Here is a 15,185-nt window from a genome sequence, read left to right as displayed (position 1 = left end):
TTTACAAACAAACCCTCCTGCCAGCTCGTTTATCAGTGAGGTCAGTATATAATTGAGGGACTTTTGAAGTCAATGGGATATATCTTGCATACATTTTTTTTTTAAAGTAAAAGGAAAAAAAATGTATTTTTCATGTTCATTATGGAAACAATCACTTATTAATAAAAAATGACTTGATATCACTAAAATGATAACGAATAACCATCCCAGTTTAATACCAGCCACCTTCTAATGAGCTAAACAATAATAAAATGAGCTGATTCACAAATACTTTGGATTGTGTTCTTTTTATTTACTTTTACTATTTACTTTTTTGGCAACATATCAAATTTTATATGGAAAATAACATTTTTTATAATTGTATCTGTGTCTGAGAAATCACCTCTCCAGGAAGTGTGTTAATTCCAGATCACATGACCTGCTCCACATGATGTCATTTCCTCCTGAAGAAAAGACTGGACAGACTCCAAGGATTTCTGACTTATTTAACATAAAGTAGTCAACAGGTTTACGACAATATCTTTAGAAATACCTTTACATTTCAATTGTGCTCAGTTGTATATATAATATTTAGTGGAATCTTTCTCTAAAATACCATGTGGTGTTTGGTTATAGGCGGCCATGTTGGTTTTAGGCCTGAAAACAACAAAAATTATGATACAAAAAGTCCCACAGTTATGTATTGACCCTGGAAAGCTTTTCAACATGAAACAATCACAGCAGGAGAAGGTCACTTTTTATGAGTAGCAACCTAACCCAATCAGCATATTTGAAACACATTATCTTTAGAAAAACATTCCCAAATGACACCATTCATCACTATTGATAAGATTCACTATTGACTGGCTCTCATACAGATACAGGTACTTTTACTTCACTCAGATGATCTCCATTTTGGTAATTGTGTGATGTTTAGCATCACTTGGCTGCACCTGTGTTGAATTAGGTAAGTCACTTTAAATCTGACTAATAGTTTTGTAATCAATTTTACATTTAGTATGTTTAATTAATCTGCATTGCTTTGTAGAAGTCTGTTTTCGCTTTGACAGAGAAGAGTCCTTTTTTTTATATTCTTGTCAAAAACATCATTTTAATTGACAATAATTCAATGTTGAAATGCAGTAAAAGAGGAATACTTCCAAATGGGAATACTTTATAAGTTAGCACAGTGAGAATCAACCTTTTTTCTCTCATTTCTAGTTAAAAATGGAAAAGAGTTTAGCTTGAGTTTATGGAGACATTCGGGTGTGGGTGCTGACGGCCCTTTCTACCTGAACGACAGCCTCTAGTGGGAAACACTTCATCACAGACAAACCGTGCTAATTGAAAACGCTGGAGGTCACCCAGAACCAAAAAGCTGAGCAGGAAACCAAATTAAATCCACACTGATCTAAGCCCAAATAAAAAGAAAAACCCTAAACAAAAATCAGTTTTGTTTTTTTCATTCACTCAACTTTTAGAAGTCTTCTGTCTGTTTTGACTTTGGAGGGGAAAAAAATCCAATTGGTTTCTGCTTCTAATTTGCTTTTTGAATTATGTATGACTATTTTGTTTGCATAATCGATAACCTCTCTGTATGTTTGATCTAATTCTTTCCCTCTGACTCTATCCGTCGTCGTCCTCTCGTATCGCCTCGTTTTCCCTTTTCTCTTTGTCGGTTCAATCACTCACAAACCTCTGCTTTCTGATTTCCTTGATACGTTTTCCCTCATCTTTCTGTGACTCTGTGTCTTCCCTACACCCTTTCCTCTCCTGGTCCTCCTCTTCCTCCTCCTCCAGCTCCAGAAGGCCATCGAGGGCTCCACTCGCTCCGGCGTCCGGCTCCGTCCTCCTCTGGCCAGCTTTCGTGACATCAGCAACCACAACTCTGTCTCTAAACCTGCACCTTCTACTTCCACCGCTCCTTCCTCTCCGTCCTCCCCTTCGCCTCCCTCGCCACAAATCGCCTCCCAGTGTTCCCCCTCCTGCCCCACAGCCCCTCCTCATCACCACCATCACCCCCACCTTGACAGTGACACGGAGGGGTGGATGGAGGGCGTGTCCAGGGAGGTGGAGGAGAGCAGCATCAGCGACAGCGCAGGAAGCGGCAGCAACAGCAGCTCCACCAGCAGGAGCTGCAGCTACAACAGCAACCTCCCTCCCTCCTCCACTCCTCCCCCAGTTCCATCTGCCTCCACTCCTCCTCCTCCTCCTTCCTCCTCCATCCCTCTCTCCACCCTGAGGCCCCTACAGGGACTCCTCGAGGGGGATGAGGACAGCGATGATGAGCCAATGGTTTAGCTTACACAAGAGTGTTTTTTTTTTTATAATGGAGAACTTTTTTAATAGTCCTGAGTTCTTTTTTCTTCTTTTTCTGTTCTTAATGTGTTGCTCTGGTCTTTGGACACTCATTTACCTCTTTCTGGTGATTCTGTCTGCTCATTTCACGGACCTTCGCCTTGTTTTTGTGGAAAAAAAACGCACCATTATCTCCAATGTTCCCACCCCTGCCTCCTTGTCTTGCCCTAATAAGCTCGGTTTGTGTGTGTGTGTTTTGATACTTGTTCTGCTTCACTTTCTCCTCGTTCTCTCATTCATGTTGTTTATCACGTGCACAGTCTCAAGAATTCAACCGGTGTAGTCTAAACTCCAGACTGAGGTTGATTCTTTTAATGTCTGAAGCAACAATTGAGACAATTTTGACACGCCAAAACTGCTCTTTGGTTGGCTTAACCCTAAAAAAACACATATATGTATTTCAAAGTTCCACATTTAGAAGACAATTCTTTCCCCACCTCTCTCCACCTGCAGCCCAAGCACACCAGCTCACCCACAGCTCCGCTTAACCTCTTAGGACCTGACATCCACATATGTGGACATCTTTTTCCCCAAAGAGATCATATTGTTCATAATAATGACAATAATAAAAAAGAACTATAATAAAAATCTGAATATTGCCAACAATAATTATAACGGCAATTCAAATATAATATGCATATAATTTAAATATAAAAATATAAGAAACGCAATTATCACACATTAGATTTTCTACATTTATTATGTTTTTTGGTTAGCTTAGCCGCGCTAGACCCATGCTCTGAAGGCACAAGGGTCTAGGCACGCTCGACAGGGAGGGAGGCGGGCTAAAAGGTTGTCTATCAAATCACTCTGCAGCAATTGGGTAGGTATACAACCAATCAGTGCAACGAATAGGCTCCTAGAGCGCCGGAAATCAGAGGATGCGGTAGTTCGGTGAAGCCTTATTTATACAGTCAATGGGTGAAGCTCAAGTATATTACAGACATGTTAACAGAAAGATTATTCAGAGTCGGTGCTAATGGAGCTCAACGACTGTTCTCGTTTTTGTTGTCGACCCTGGCAGAGAATTAAATTCGTTGCCGTGGGTTGTCTAGCGCGGCTAGGCTATTTTTTGGTTGCTCCTTATTCCAAATAACTAGAAGAAATCTAAAAGTGCAAGCCCAACCAAAGCTCAGGTCTCAACACTGTACGACTACGCTGTACTGCACAACCGCAAGTTGTGATATATATAATTCAGCAATGCATGTAAGAACCAAGAAACTACTGTTTAAACTGCTTACTTCAGTCATTGCATGTCTTCTAACATATAAAAACATCACATGGGCATGTAAACAAAACCAAAGCAGACGTCTTTAAGGCTGCTGGGTATGATTTCACATTTTAATTACTTAGAATTCACTTCAAAACATTACTGAGGAATATATTTGCTGTTGCTATTTGCATTGTCCCACTTTGAAATTGGACTCATTAAGTCAGATCTCTCTTCTTTATGTTCTCATTAGCATAATATGCCGTGCTGAAAACTTTAAGTGAACCCACGGAACCCCTACACAGCAGCTCTGCATTACTTTGTGTCTCAAAAAAAAGCGTTTTATCAGATAGGAGCGGGGCCTATTGATTTTTTTAAACTGGCAGCAGAGCATCTGGGTAGCAGCAGGCTAATGGAGCTGCTCAGTCCACTGTGGAAGATTGGCCAGAACCCCAGAACGACCTCCAAATTGTGTGCCGACCTTGTGGATGCAGCCTCGGAGCTCGTCTCATCACGCTTAAGTTGATAGATGGTGCAGCTAGAGGCGCCTGACGACAGCAGAACCTCACCACACACATCCTCGGGATTTTTAACCCCCCCCCCCCATTTGCTCTCACAAGGATACCTCCCAGATTTAACCGCCATCACTCATGACTGCTTTAAAGAACTTTGATTTGTGACAGTCAGGTGGCACAAACAGAAAGCTTTTCATTCCGTCATGTGAGGGCTCATAAATCCGACAGATTGACGGTTGACGTTTTGCATCCATACGTTGAAGATGAAGATGTATGCTGACAGATTGGTTCTAGCCAATTAAGACTATAATTAGCTTAATGAATTACCTCATTAGTGCATCTATATCATGATTATTATGATATATATATAAAGCTGTTTACGTGAGGCAATAAAACCTAAGGGCAACCACAGAATTTAGATGCTATTCAAACAGTGCTGCACGTTTCTTTATTCATGCTAATGTGTGCTCATAATGGGAGCATTATGTTAAGGAATAGGGTTATTCAGTTGTTTTCATGTTTAAGTAAATGAGCAACTAGGAAACAAAAAGACTCCAGAAGGAAATAAACAGTTCTAATGAGGATTGTGTCAGTTGAGGGGTTTACTATACTTCTTCATAAACACTGAGAAAAATCAACGGGTTAAAAGAGGCTTTAAACAGCTTTGGCATTAATTGGTTGTCTCACTGAGCTTACAGACAAGCTATTAAATGAATGTTAGTGTGAGAAATATCACATTGTACACACATGAATGCAATTTGCGCCAAACTATCGTAATTCCTATGAGCAGACATTTAACTGATGTACATTTCCCTGAATATCTACATGATGTTAAAGTAGTCCAGGCGAGCTTTTCTCACCGGGTCATCAAATAGGTATGGAGTCACAGGAGTGCCACATCAAAATATAAATAAATAAATGTGGAAATATAAAGAGAAATAAATTCATTAATTAATGTGGAAATATAAAGATAAATAAATAAATAAATGTGGAAATATAAAGAGAAATAAATTCATTAATGTGAAAATATAAAGAGAAATAAATTAATTAATGTGGAAATATAAAGAGACATAAATAAATAAATGTGAAAATATAAAGAGAAATAAATAAATAAATGTGGAAATATAAAGAGAAATAAATAAATGTGGAAATATAGAGATAAATAAATAAATGTGGAAATATAAAGAGACAGAAATAAGTAAATATAAAGAGAAATAAATTAATGTGGAAATATAAAGATAAATAAATGTGGAAATATAAAGAGACAAATAAATAAAAGGAAAAAGCAGAAAAGGTAAAAGCAAAGACAAAATTTTCCTATTTATTTATTTATTTCTCTTTATATTTCCACATTTATTTATTTATTTATTTATTTATATTTTGATGTGGCACTCCTGTGACTCCATAAATACATGACTGCAAAATAGAAATAATAATAATATACCAATTTAAGTTTTGATTTGATGGTTTGGGTTGACATGATAATGCTGACGATAATGCTGTGATTTAAACTCAAAGTAATTGAGCTAAAGCTAAGTTCAAGTCGAGGTAACTTCATGAAATACGGTGAAGAACGGAATTTTTCAAGATTTCCGTCACTGTCCATTTCTCATCAGCCTCCTCTTGCATCGTTCTTATCTCCTCATCGTCTCCCAGACTCAGTTTCTCAGGTGCTGCCTTTAAAAGTCTTTAAACCTGCAGATTTAACTGAAAGCTTTTCTCTTTCCGTCTGTTTCTTAAGGAGGGCTGGAAGTCTGTGCAGGTCTCCAAGCGCTCCTCCATCCGTCTGTGGTTGTGGTTAATGTATTTATTTATTGATGTTTTTGTTTCAGTAGAGTCAAAATGTTATCTCGAAATTTGTAAAACTGTGAAGCGTTTAGCTGAATAAAGTTTTCTGTGAAATGCTTTAATTGTTGGAATGTGACCCTTCATTCGTGCAGGTCAGGCCTGTTGTGAACAAGGACAGAAGGAGAGGCAGCTCAGTTTGAACTGCAGGACCAGCTTCTTCTTCTTCACCCGGATCGACTGAATTCTGTCAAGGTTGGACAGAAATACTGATCTGTGTTTTTACAGTTACACCAGAATGCATTTAGACCTTTTTGGAATCATCGTTAAACTGCAGAACGGTGACAGTAATCACACAAACACTGAAGATGCTCCCTGGGTGTTTCTTCCACAGCTGTAGTCTATTCCATCGCTGCAGTTGTTTCCTCTGGAGCTCTGGAAAACCACTCATTCCCAGTTAAACATTGCTACCGGAGCACCAGCAAAGTAAAGAAATATTACCATAGAAACCAAGTTTAAAACTCCAACGTTCAGCTAGAGATAATGAGCTTAATCAGCACTGGATTAATTTGTTTATCTGATTTGATGGACCTACACTGTAGATTTAACAGTAGAAAACAATAAAGTACACATAGTGCTAACAGTGTACCTTATGGACTCATTTTCAGCTGACCGCTGACTAAACATGGAAGTAGAATCTAAGGGGAAGCGTAACACATGAGTAGGGTCAAAACTTTACCGAATAAATATCGCAGTGAGACTTCCTTGTTGATTACTTCTGTTAAGTATTTTTCCATTGCAATATTATATTTAAATCACAAATGAGACGTTATGTAACTAAATAAGCATTAATTTGCGATAATTTCCAGAACAGAAATCAGTAAAATGAACACACTGGAGTCTGAGGGGAATTTGAATATCTTTTTTTATCCTTCCAGAAATCAAAAAACTGGACAACAACTAGAAAATATATGCATTTTCACTGCATTCTTAGGAATATAATGTTCCATAAATCAGGCTGTGAGGGATGTATGAGCAAAAGCCTTCAGATAGGTTCTAGGCCGGAATAAATCTGGACAGTCTGGTAAATGTAGGAGGTCCTTTATTGTGAAATTAAATACCGAAAACTACTAGATATCACCAAAAGACCTACTCAGATAAGAACATACACACCCTGTCAAAAGTTTTGAGACAGGTTCTAATTTATTTGAATGAGAAAGTGTCTCAAAACTTTTGAGACACTTTCTGGCCAATTTTTTTTTTTATTCAAAGTCTTCTAAAATCTGATCTTTAAATAGGCAGTTGAGGCTTTGTTTCATTAAATATGCACTGATTTGCATTAATGTCTGAGAGACGAAGTGTAGTAAACACCTTTTGAGTGCTTTCCTTCTACCAGTCTGAAAAATGACGTTTTGGAAGTACAGCGTACCTAAAAGCTCCAGAAAAAAAAACAACTCATCAAAAGTACATTTCTCTGACTGTCATAATAAACTCCGCTGTATTTTGACAGGGTGACAGAATTTTTATTTCCACCTGTGGTTCCTTGATAATTACTTTTCAAAATGATTTAGTTCGGAGTCATTTTCTCTGGATAATGAAATGAAATAAATCTCCGACGCTTAAATGAACACTCTGTTAATGTCGCCTGTCTCATCTGGAAGAAAATCTTTGTGGGCGGCGTGGATTCTTCCGTATCATGATAGGCGTCTTATTTATTTAAATCTGACAAAAGCGAAATGTTAAGTTTAATCTGCTCTCAAACAACCTCGCGTCCCTCCTTTCAGTCGGGCGTCGCCTTCTTTAGCACGTTAAGCAGCGTCTCCCGTGAGCTTTGGCATCAGAACGATTTACAGGATGAGATCTGTGAGCAACAGGAGGACAAACGGAGGACAGATGATTATCATAACAATCAGGGGCATCGGGGTCTGGATCGCTGGAGTGTCAGAGTGAATCGTCCTCTGCAGCAGCCGGAGCTCGGTGCTTTTAGAAGACGTGACGTTAAAAATAATGCCGCGCTAACGCATCTGGAGGCCCCAACAGACACTCAGGTTTAAAGTAAAGCCTGCTGTGACTTTGTTGGTTCACATTCAGAGTAATGAGAGATATTCGTACACGTTTTTTCCCTCATAGTTTAAACTGTCCGCCACACTGCTCTACTTGACTTATTCATGTATCCTCCTTAGACCCAGCCCATTCATTTATGTCCTGTGTACTGGACATTTGTTTGTGATCTCTATCTTTTGACTCGTTTGAGCTACCATATTAAATCCTGCTGTGCTCAGTAGAGGACATCCTGGCTTTTCCAGTGATATCTCATGCGATTTGGTGGGATGAGTGGAACTTTGTTTTCATGCTGAGACAAAACGGAGCTGCCAGGGAAAGAGAAAAATCGATTATTTTTAAGATTATCGTTGTTTGTTAGCCTAGCCGCGCTAGACCCATGCTCTGAAGACGCAAGGGTCTAGCCTAGCTTAGCTAGACTGTATTCCCGTTATAAGGGATATACGGGAATACGGTCTAGCCCTCCTCCATTGACACATTTTGACAGGTTTTCAAGCTCCGAGCAGATCAGACCGAACCAATCAGAGCACCAGAGGCGGGAGTTAACGATGCGACCGCAACAGAGCGAGGTTTCTCTTGTGCGCTTTCCTCTGTTTTGCACGGGCTGAATTTGTCCTTAAAACCTCAACAAGAAGCAGCTCTTAAAGCTTTTCTTTTTAAAAAGGATGTATTTTTAATTCCGGCAGGCTGTACGATAGAATGCGTAATGCTGCCCTCCACTGTTGAAAGGGAGAGCTTAGATTTTCCTCAGGACCCCTGTACGGCGAAGGAAGCTGTTAAAACTACAAAACATCATGGCGGAAAGGCAATTGTTAGGTCGCTTAGTGATTGCGTCACACATGTGTTACGCTGATTGGCTCTCTCCAATTCAAGCTGTGATCGGTAGTCCCGCCTCTGGGCTAGATTTGGTTCAATGGAGCAGTTCCAGACTGACTTTATGTGTATTTGTAATACACAATATAAAGGCTGTCTGGTCCCCAGGCAAGCAAGGGTCTAGGCACGCTTGACAGGGAGGCGGGCTAAAAGGTTGTCTATCAATTCACTCTGCAGCAATTGGGTAGGTATACAACCAATCAGCGCAACGAATAGGCTCCTAGAGCGCCGGAAATCAGAGGATACGGGAGTTCGGTGAAGCCTTATTTATACAGTCAATGGGTGAAGCTCAAGTATATTACAGACATGTTAACAGAAAGATTATTCAGAGTCGGTGCTAATGGAGCTCAACGACTGTTGTCGTTTTTGTTGTCGACCCTGGCAGAGAATTAAATTCGTTGCCGTGGGTTGTCTAGCGCGGCTAGGCTAGTTGTTTCCGGTTGTTTCTGTCAGAATCGTCGCGCCTCTGTCGTCACTTAGTTACGCCCGCCTTCTGACTCTACACTTCATGGTGATTGGTCCGGCCAGTTTTAGGAGAATCCAACCTCGAGCCTTATGGAGGGTAACTAGACCCACCCTGGCAGAGAATTAAATTCGTTGCCGTGGGTTGTCTAGCACGGCTCGGCTAGTTGTTTGTATGTTCTTGTTTAGGATTTATACATTGGGGTCAGAGTTCAGTTAAACTTTTTGTGAGGAAAAATAATCCCCCCTTGTTTCATGCAACCTCTTAAATTTTACACCACTGTTATTTAATTTAGTTTCTGAAAGTTTTATTAGAAAATTGATTGGCGTTTTTGTTTTAAAGGTTTCTAAGAGTCACAAAAATCATTCTGTTGTCCACTGCACTGCACTGCTATGTTGTAAAATCTAAAATAAAACTATTTTTGAAAAATTCTAAATTGTTGTTTTAGCTCCAAAAAGGCAGGAAGTCACAAAAACAAGTTAAATTGAAAGATGCTTTTTCCCCTCGGTTCTCAAGAGGATAAAGTCACTGAGGCGTGTTTCTTTAACCGTCTGATCCCCTAAACCTGCAGGCGGCATGTTGTCGCTTTAAAAATCACCAAAATGACACCAATTATCAGCAGGAAATGGTTAGATTTTCAACTTTCACTGTCTAATCAGTGAATTAAACGTCTGTGACATGCCGTTTGGGTGGAAAAAGGAACCAAATCTGAGCTTAAAAAACAATCCAAAAATCAAAAACACCTTCATCTGCATGTTGCATTATAAAATTCTAATGAAATTCTATAAAAAAGCGGAAGTGTCTGCACTCCTGGACACAATCTGAGGACGCAACACGTGACACAAATTCAGCTGAACTGCAGGCAGCGTCTAAGCAGAGCAGAATGTATGAAAACAAATCAAAATGTAAGTAGTAAAACATCTAGAATTTGAAAAGCCTCTGCACAGAAGACGTTCCAGTTCTCTCTACTTGTGGTCACGGTCGTGCCGTTTCCGTAGAACTTTAAAGTGCAGTGAAAAGTCTTCAGAATCACTCACTTTGAGCAGACAAGGGCACTTTTCTGCCTCCAGACAGTGATTGAGTCCCAGCATGGCCCGGTTTAATAAATGAGGCTGTTGTGGTGATCAGAACAGTTTTAGTGGAACTGATGACTACGAGGAAAGTACCAGAGCTCCGTGAAGAGAAACCCTCTAACCTTCACTCTGCTGCAGGAGGAAAACACAGCCGGACTTTCAGCTCATTTCCATTTCTTTAGTCATGTGTTGAATCATGCAGGAAATGTCACTGAGCATTATACGGTATAGAAAATACATGTTGTGTGTGTGTTTCTTATATCTAGTATGTTTTTGTTTGGACATATTTGGTGAAGATACAGGCAGACGTTAGTCATAAATAGAGTTTAAAAAGCAGGTTGAAGCCAGTGTGTGTGCAGGAGTTGTGATGGTTGGAGGATGGGCTGTATTATCTGGACATAACATCTGCTCTTATAAGTTTTCTCTCTTCGTCCTCATGTATGACCTCGAGGTTCAAGACATTCTTCCTGTTCCTCACTTCTTTGAAAAGGTCAGGGTTGGTTTCTTTGATTATTTCTGTTCATCGGTTGATAAATGGTGGCATTTTGTTGATTTGTTTTTAGAAGATAACACCTTCCGTACCCACCGGTGGGTTAAAGCCGACCATGAACGGGATTCTAATGACAGAATGCAAACTGCACACTGGAAAGAAACGCCCTTCTCAAAACAAGAAAAAAAATATTTCAAGGAACTTCTACCTTGAAATAAGTGAAAAAAATCTGAAGTGAAAAATCGCTCGGTAAAATTTCTTGAAATAAGAGACGATATTTAGAATAATGAGATCTTAAAATTTGCTGAGGAAACTTATTTTATACTTTATTTTACCAGGATTGTCCTGTTTAGGTGTCTTAATCTTCCTCTTGTTCTCATTTACGGCACCAAAAAAAATTGTTTCCTTGTCTGAAAAAAAATCCCAAAACTCAGCAAAAAATTCCCCAAATTTATATTTAAAAAAATTGCAAAATCTTCAGGAGGAAAATTCCTAAAAAATTTTCCGTCAAAAGTTTTTTTTTTTTTTTTTTTAAATCCTCAAATTTGGCAAGAAATAAAAATTCAAAAAACAAAACAAAATGTAAATATTTTCAAAAAATGAATAAAAATCTTCCAAAGAAAATCCTAAGAATAAGAAGTGAGTCCATATATATCAGTAAAACATCTAATATTTTCTTTCAGAGCATTCAGCAAAATAAAGATAAACAGAATCTTCTTTTTTTTCTGAATGTTCTGAAAGAAACATTTTTTTAACATTTCTTTTTTCCATTAAAAAATGTTCAAAAATTTTCCAAAAAATTTTGAAGATGTGGAAGTTTTCACTGTGAAATATATATTTTTCCCCCACATTTTTAAACTTTAAAACACATCAATTTCACCTGCAGGACGACGCGAGGGTTAAAACAAGATCATGTAAAGATTGTTTGACTTAACAAGATATGTAAGATACGTTGTCTTAAAACAAGTCTATCCATCTGCTTAAATGTCACTTGTCTGTTTTCTTTACTGAATTTATCTTAAATCAAGTGGTATGAGACATTTTGACTAAAAATAAGACAAACAGACTTGGTGAGATTTAGAGTTTTTGCAGTGCATGTGTGTGATTTTGCAGGACATTTGGAACAGAACAGCACCAGAGGAGTTAGTTTCCCAGAATATATATATTTTTACACACAAACAAAGCTACATTCATACAAACATACATACTATACATACATACAGTCTTACATTCATACAAATACATATCAGTTTACTGGATTTTTGTCTTTTATTATAAAAGGCAATTTGATATATCATTACTTTGTATACTGTGTTATACTGTTAGGGCTAGGTCACTGTTAAAAAGCATGCACTTTCTTTTGGTTGTGTCCAGATCATGTGTTTGCAAATAACCTCGAGTGCACGGCTCAGGTCGCTCTTTTTCAGATTACACCGGGTTTACCTCATCAAGACCGGCTAAGCCGTCAGTCAAACCAAAACACACTAATTAGCAAACCAAGCAGCTCTCCCACCGGGTATTTGTGGCTCTGCAGAAACGCCTACTTCTGATGCTAAAAGCGACTTGAAGCGAGCGCTCTGAATTATTTGCAAACCCTGTTGGTGTCCATGTTTGTTGTATTGCACTGAATTTTTAAATAGGCCCTTTCTTTGTTCTTCTTGTCCTACCTTCTTCGTCTTTTGTTGAGAATCTCACATCCGTCCATTCGTCTCCAGTTCTGATTCTTTGGTCCAGTTGGTCCAAACTTCCTGTTGATCAGCAGTCACTGAGTTCAAGTCTCTCATCTGCATAAGCATCAATTCTTCATAGTCCACTTTTCCCCGTACTAAATTAGGTGTTTAGTCTGTGTACATTACATCCCACATTTCCATCTCACTTTCCTTAGGCTCAAAGTAGGTAAATATTTGGGACAGGGAGGGATTGGGATAATAGCTTGATTGATTATTGGAGTATTCATTTCCTGTTTTTGTAGGTCTTTTTGTGATCGTATGATTCAGTTGGTCGCAACAACAACGATGGAGCCCTCTTCCGCCTCTTCGTCCTTCTCTTCCAACGACTGGACTACGCAGGGCGTGACGTCGAACGGTATTCTCTCTGCCACGGGTTCGGTGGTCTGTGCTAGTAGTCCGGGGCTTGAACCTCTGGTGGAAGGGGCGTCCTCCCTCAGCGGGGACGGTGTCAGAGAGCACGGTTCTGGCTCCAGGGTTAATGTTACCTCCTCCACCTGAGAACACAGAAAAGCGAGTGTTTAAAAGGTCGTTGAAGATGCTGCGCTGGGTCACAGGAAAGCGAGGCTCTGCTTTAATTGCCTGGAAAATCCAGACTGACTTTATTTATGTATTAATATAAATACAAATAAAGGCAGTCTGGCATTGTGATGATAGGAGACGATTTCAAAAAGGAGGGGCTAACGAATGCAGCTTGAACGAGAAAGAACCAATCAGCGTAACACGGATGTGACGCACAAACAAATCGACCTTGAAGTCCATGTAGTCCAAACAACAATGGCATGCAGCCGAGAAAGCGTCGCGGTGAACGATTACTGCCGTTTTTGTCACAAAAATCTGCGAATACATGGGGTACTCTCAAGTACAACACTTATTTTTGAAAAGGCTACGCAACAAAAGACTCCTTCCTAACAATTAGCGGTGTTTGGAATAACTTTGAATCGGAGCCAAACCAAGTCGGTGCGTATGTGTAAAAGTTCCTAAAATTTACTCACACGTTTGAAACGAGATTTTCCTCTGTACAAACAATGGCAAGAAGCCGAAAGGAACGAGCCATCCACTGCCTCCTCATCATCGGAAACGTCAAGTGAAAAGAGGCAACGACTAACGCCATCCAAAACGCCAAGAGACCACAAAAAGATTTGCTTGCTTTGCATGTGTGTGCAGAGTTCCACACGCTTTCGAGTATCTTTACGCTACCAAGTTTGAGTTGCTGTATTGACCCAGCAGACCTATCGTGAATCTGTCAAAAAACAAAATGCAGGGTTGTTTATTTGCGATAGATCGATGATTCCATCACAGAAAATGAAGTGTTTGTAAACTTTTATTCACATCTGTACACGTTGCTCCCACTGATACGATGTAACTGTGCCATCTTTTTGAAATCTCTTTGAAAAAATGATTTTAGGCCAGAGTTTAGTTGTAACTCACCTTCGTCAGTTCCTCATCCTCCTCTTCATGCTGCTCAGGGATGCCTTCGGACTCGGGCTCCGGCTCCTCTCCCACCGTCTCCACCACTCCTCCGACCATCTCTGCCATCTGTGCACTCAGCTGCCCAACAATCTCCACCTGCAACCAGTTAAGTTTGCTGACTGAACGGCGTGTTGTATTCTGCTGCACTGACTTTAACCTGGCATTCTAATGTATTTAACTGAAATCAATCCGTCACTTGAGCTGCAGTAAACCCTGATACCAAGCAACAGAGAAAAAAGACAAACACAACAGAGAAAGAAGGAAGATGGAGGAGCGGGTTATGACTTGTTCTGTCCACACCCAGCTTGGTTTTCCTCTGCAGGCCGTCGGAGAGAAAAGACAAACACTCAGGAAGGTACAACAGTCACGGATGCTGAATCCAAATGCCTAGAGTTGTAAACTTGCGGACTTTGTGGCATGCCACTCTGACAACCAGGCTGATTCACAGATGTCTGTGTTCAAAATTCATCCAGTCCACTTCAGGCTGTCATGCAGACTTTTGGGAGTGCTCCATGCAGATCTCCACCCTGTCTCCTACCTTGCCGACTTCCCTGGCAGTTCATCATTCACTGCACTACAGATGTGTGCTAAATAGGCCTGCTGGTAGAAACAAACCCAGATCCACAAGATGAAGAATTAGCAGAGATCAGTGCCAAGCAGAATGAAAAGACAATCAAAGGCTCTTCTGGTGCAGATTATTAACAAGATATAAGCTTTCTTTCAACCTTTGACAGATGGGACAGAACAACGTGAACCTTAGCTTCCCACAGTAGCAACAGGCATGCTGTCATGGCTCGAATGATTGTGTTCTCTTAGTCACTCTGTGTTAGTGACTAAAGACAGAGTCCTATCCTTGTGACTGTATAAGCAGCCACACACTCCTGTGTCCTTGCAGACTGCGATAGCTACTCTGTCACAACATATTAAACCGTCATCCAGTCCGCAAGGTCTGTAGTCCCATCATTTGGATTCAGCAGGCGAGTGCCTACCTGGTGCGCCTCGACCTGTGCTGCTCCCCACAGGTCGGCTAGCCGAGGATGGGTGGGAGGACCGAGACTGTGGATGGTGCTGTTGGGAGTGGCTTGGAGGGAATGGGAGGCACTGTGTAGCCTGTGCTCCATCGACTGTACGCAGAAAGAAGAAACAGAGTGATTGTTTGGTTCTGATCTGCCCCAGTC

General features: G+C 40.1%; 2 protein-coding genes and 1 long non-coding RNA gene across 9 annotated transcripts in view; 2 read left to right on the top strand and 1 right to left on the bottom strand.

Annotated features, from left to right (window-relative positions):
* The window catches only part of LOC127536042 (uncharacterized), a 76,242-nt gene extending 70,270 nt beyond the window's left edge, over positions 1–5,972 (top strand). The window contains exon 2 of the long non-coding RNA XR_007945034.1: positions 3,165–5,972. This is a non-coding gene — a long non-coding RNA (uncharacterized LOC127536042). The remainder of the gene's footprint in view (positions 1–3,164) is intronic.
* Positions 1–9,382, top strand: part of clcn1a (chloride channel, voltage-sensitive 1a) — a 61,007-nt gene extending 51,625 nt beyond the window's left edge. The window contains exons 23-24 of the mRNA XM_051955245.1: positions 1,780–3,164; positions 8,970–9,382. Of these exons, the coding sequence (XP_051811205.1) occupies positions 1,780–2,280 (501 nt within the window). The 3' untranslated portion in view covers positions 2,281–3,164; positions 8,970–9,382. The remainder of the gene's footprint in view (positions 1–1,779; positions 3,165–8,969) is intronic.
* Positions 9,383–11,950: 2,568 nt separating this feature from the next.
* Positions 11,951–15,185, bottom strand: part of fam131ba (family with sequence similarity 131 member Ba) — an 82,189-nt gene continuing 78,954 nt past the window's right edge. For 6 of the 7 annotated variants that reach the window (XM_022211403.2, XM_051955248.1, XM_051955249.1 and 3 more), the window contains 3 exons: positions 14,997–15,131; positions 13,966–14,103; positions 11,951–13,031 (listed from right to left, as the gene is read on the bottom strand). In XM_022211403.2, the coding sequence (XP_022067095.1) occupies positions 12,801–13,031; positions 13,966–14,103; positions 14,997–15,131 (504 nt within the window). In that variant the 3' untranslated portion in view covers positions 11,951–12,800. Of the gene's footprint in view, positions 13,032–13,965; positions 14,104–14,545; positions 14,608–14,996; positions 15,132–15,185 lie in introns of those variants that run through there. The other variant, XM_022211408.2, reaches the window with a different exon arrangement.

The sequence above is a fragment of the Acanthochromis polyacanthus genome, chromosome 11 (genome assembly GCF_021347895.1).
Source record: "Acanthochromis polyacanthus isolate Apoly-LR-REF ecotype Palm Island chromosome 11, KAUST_Apoly_ChrSc, whole genome shotgun sequence".
Lineage (NCBI taxonomy): Eukaryota > Metazoa > Chordata > Actinopteri > Pomacentridae > Acanthochromis > Acanthochromis polyacanthus.
This window is presented reverse-complemented; position numbering and strand designations above follow the sequence as displayed.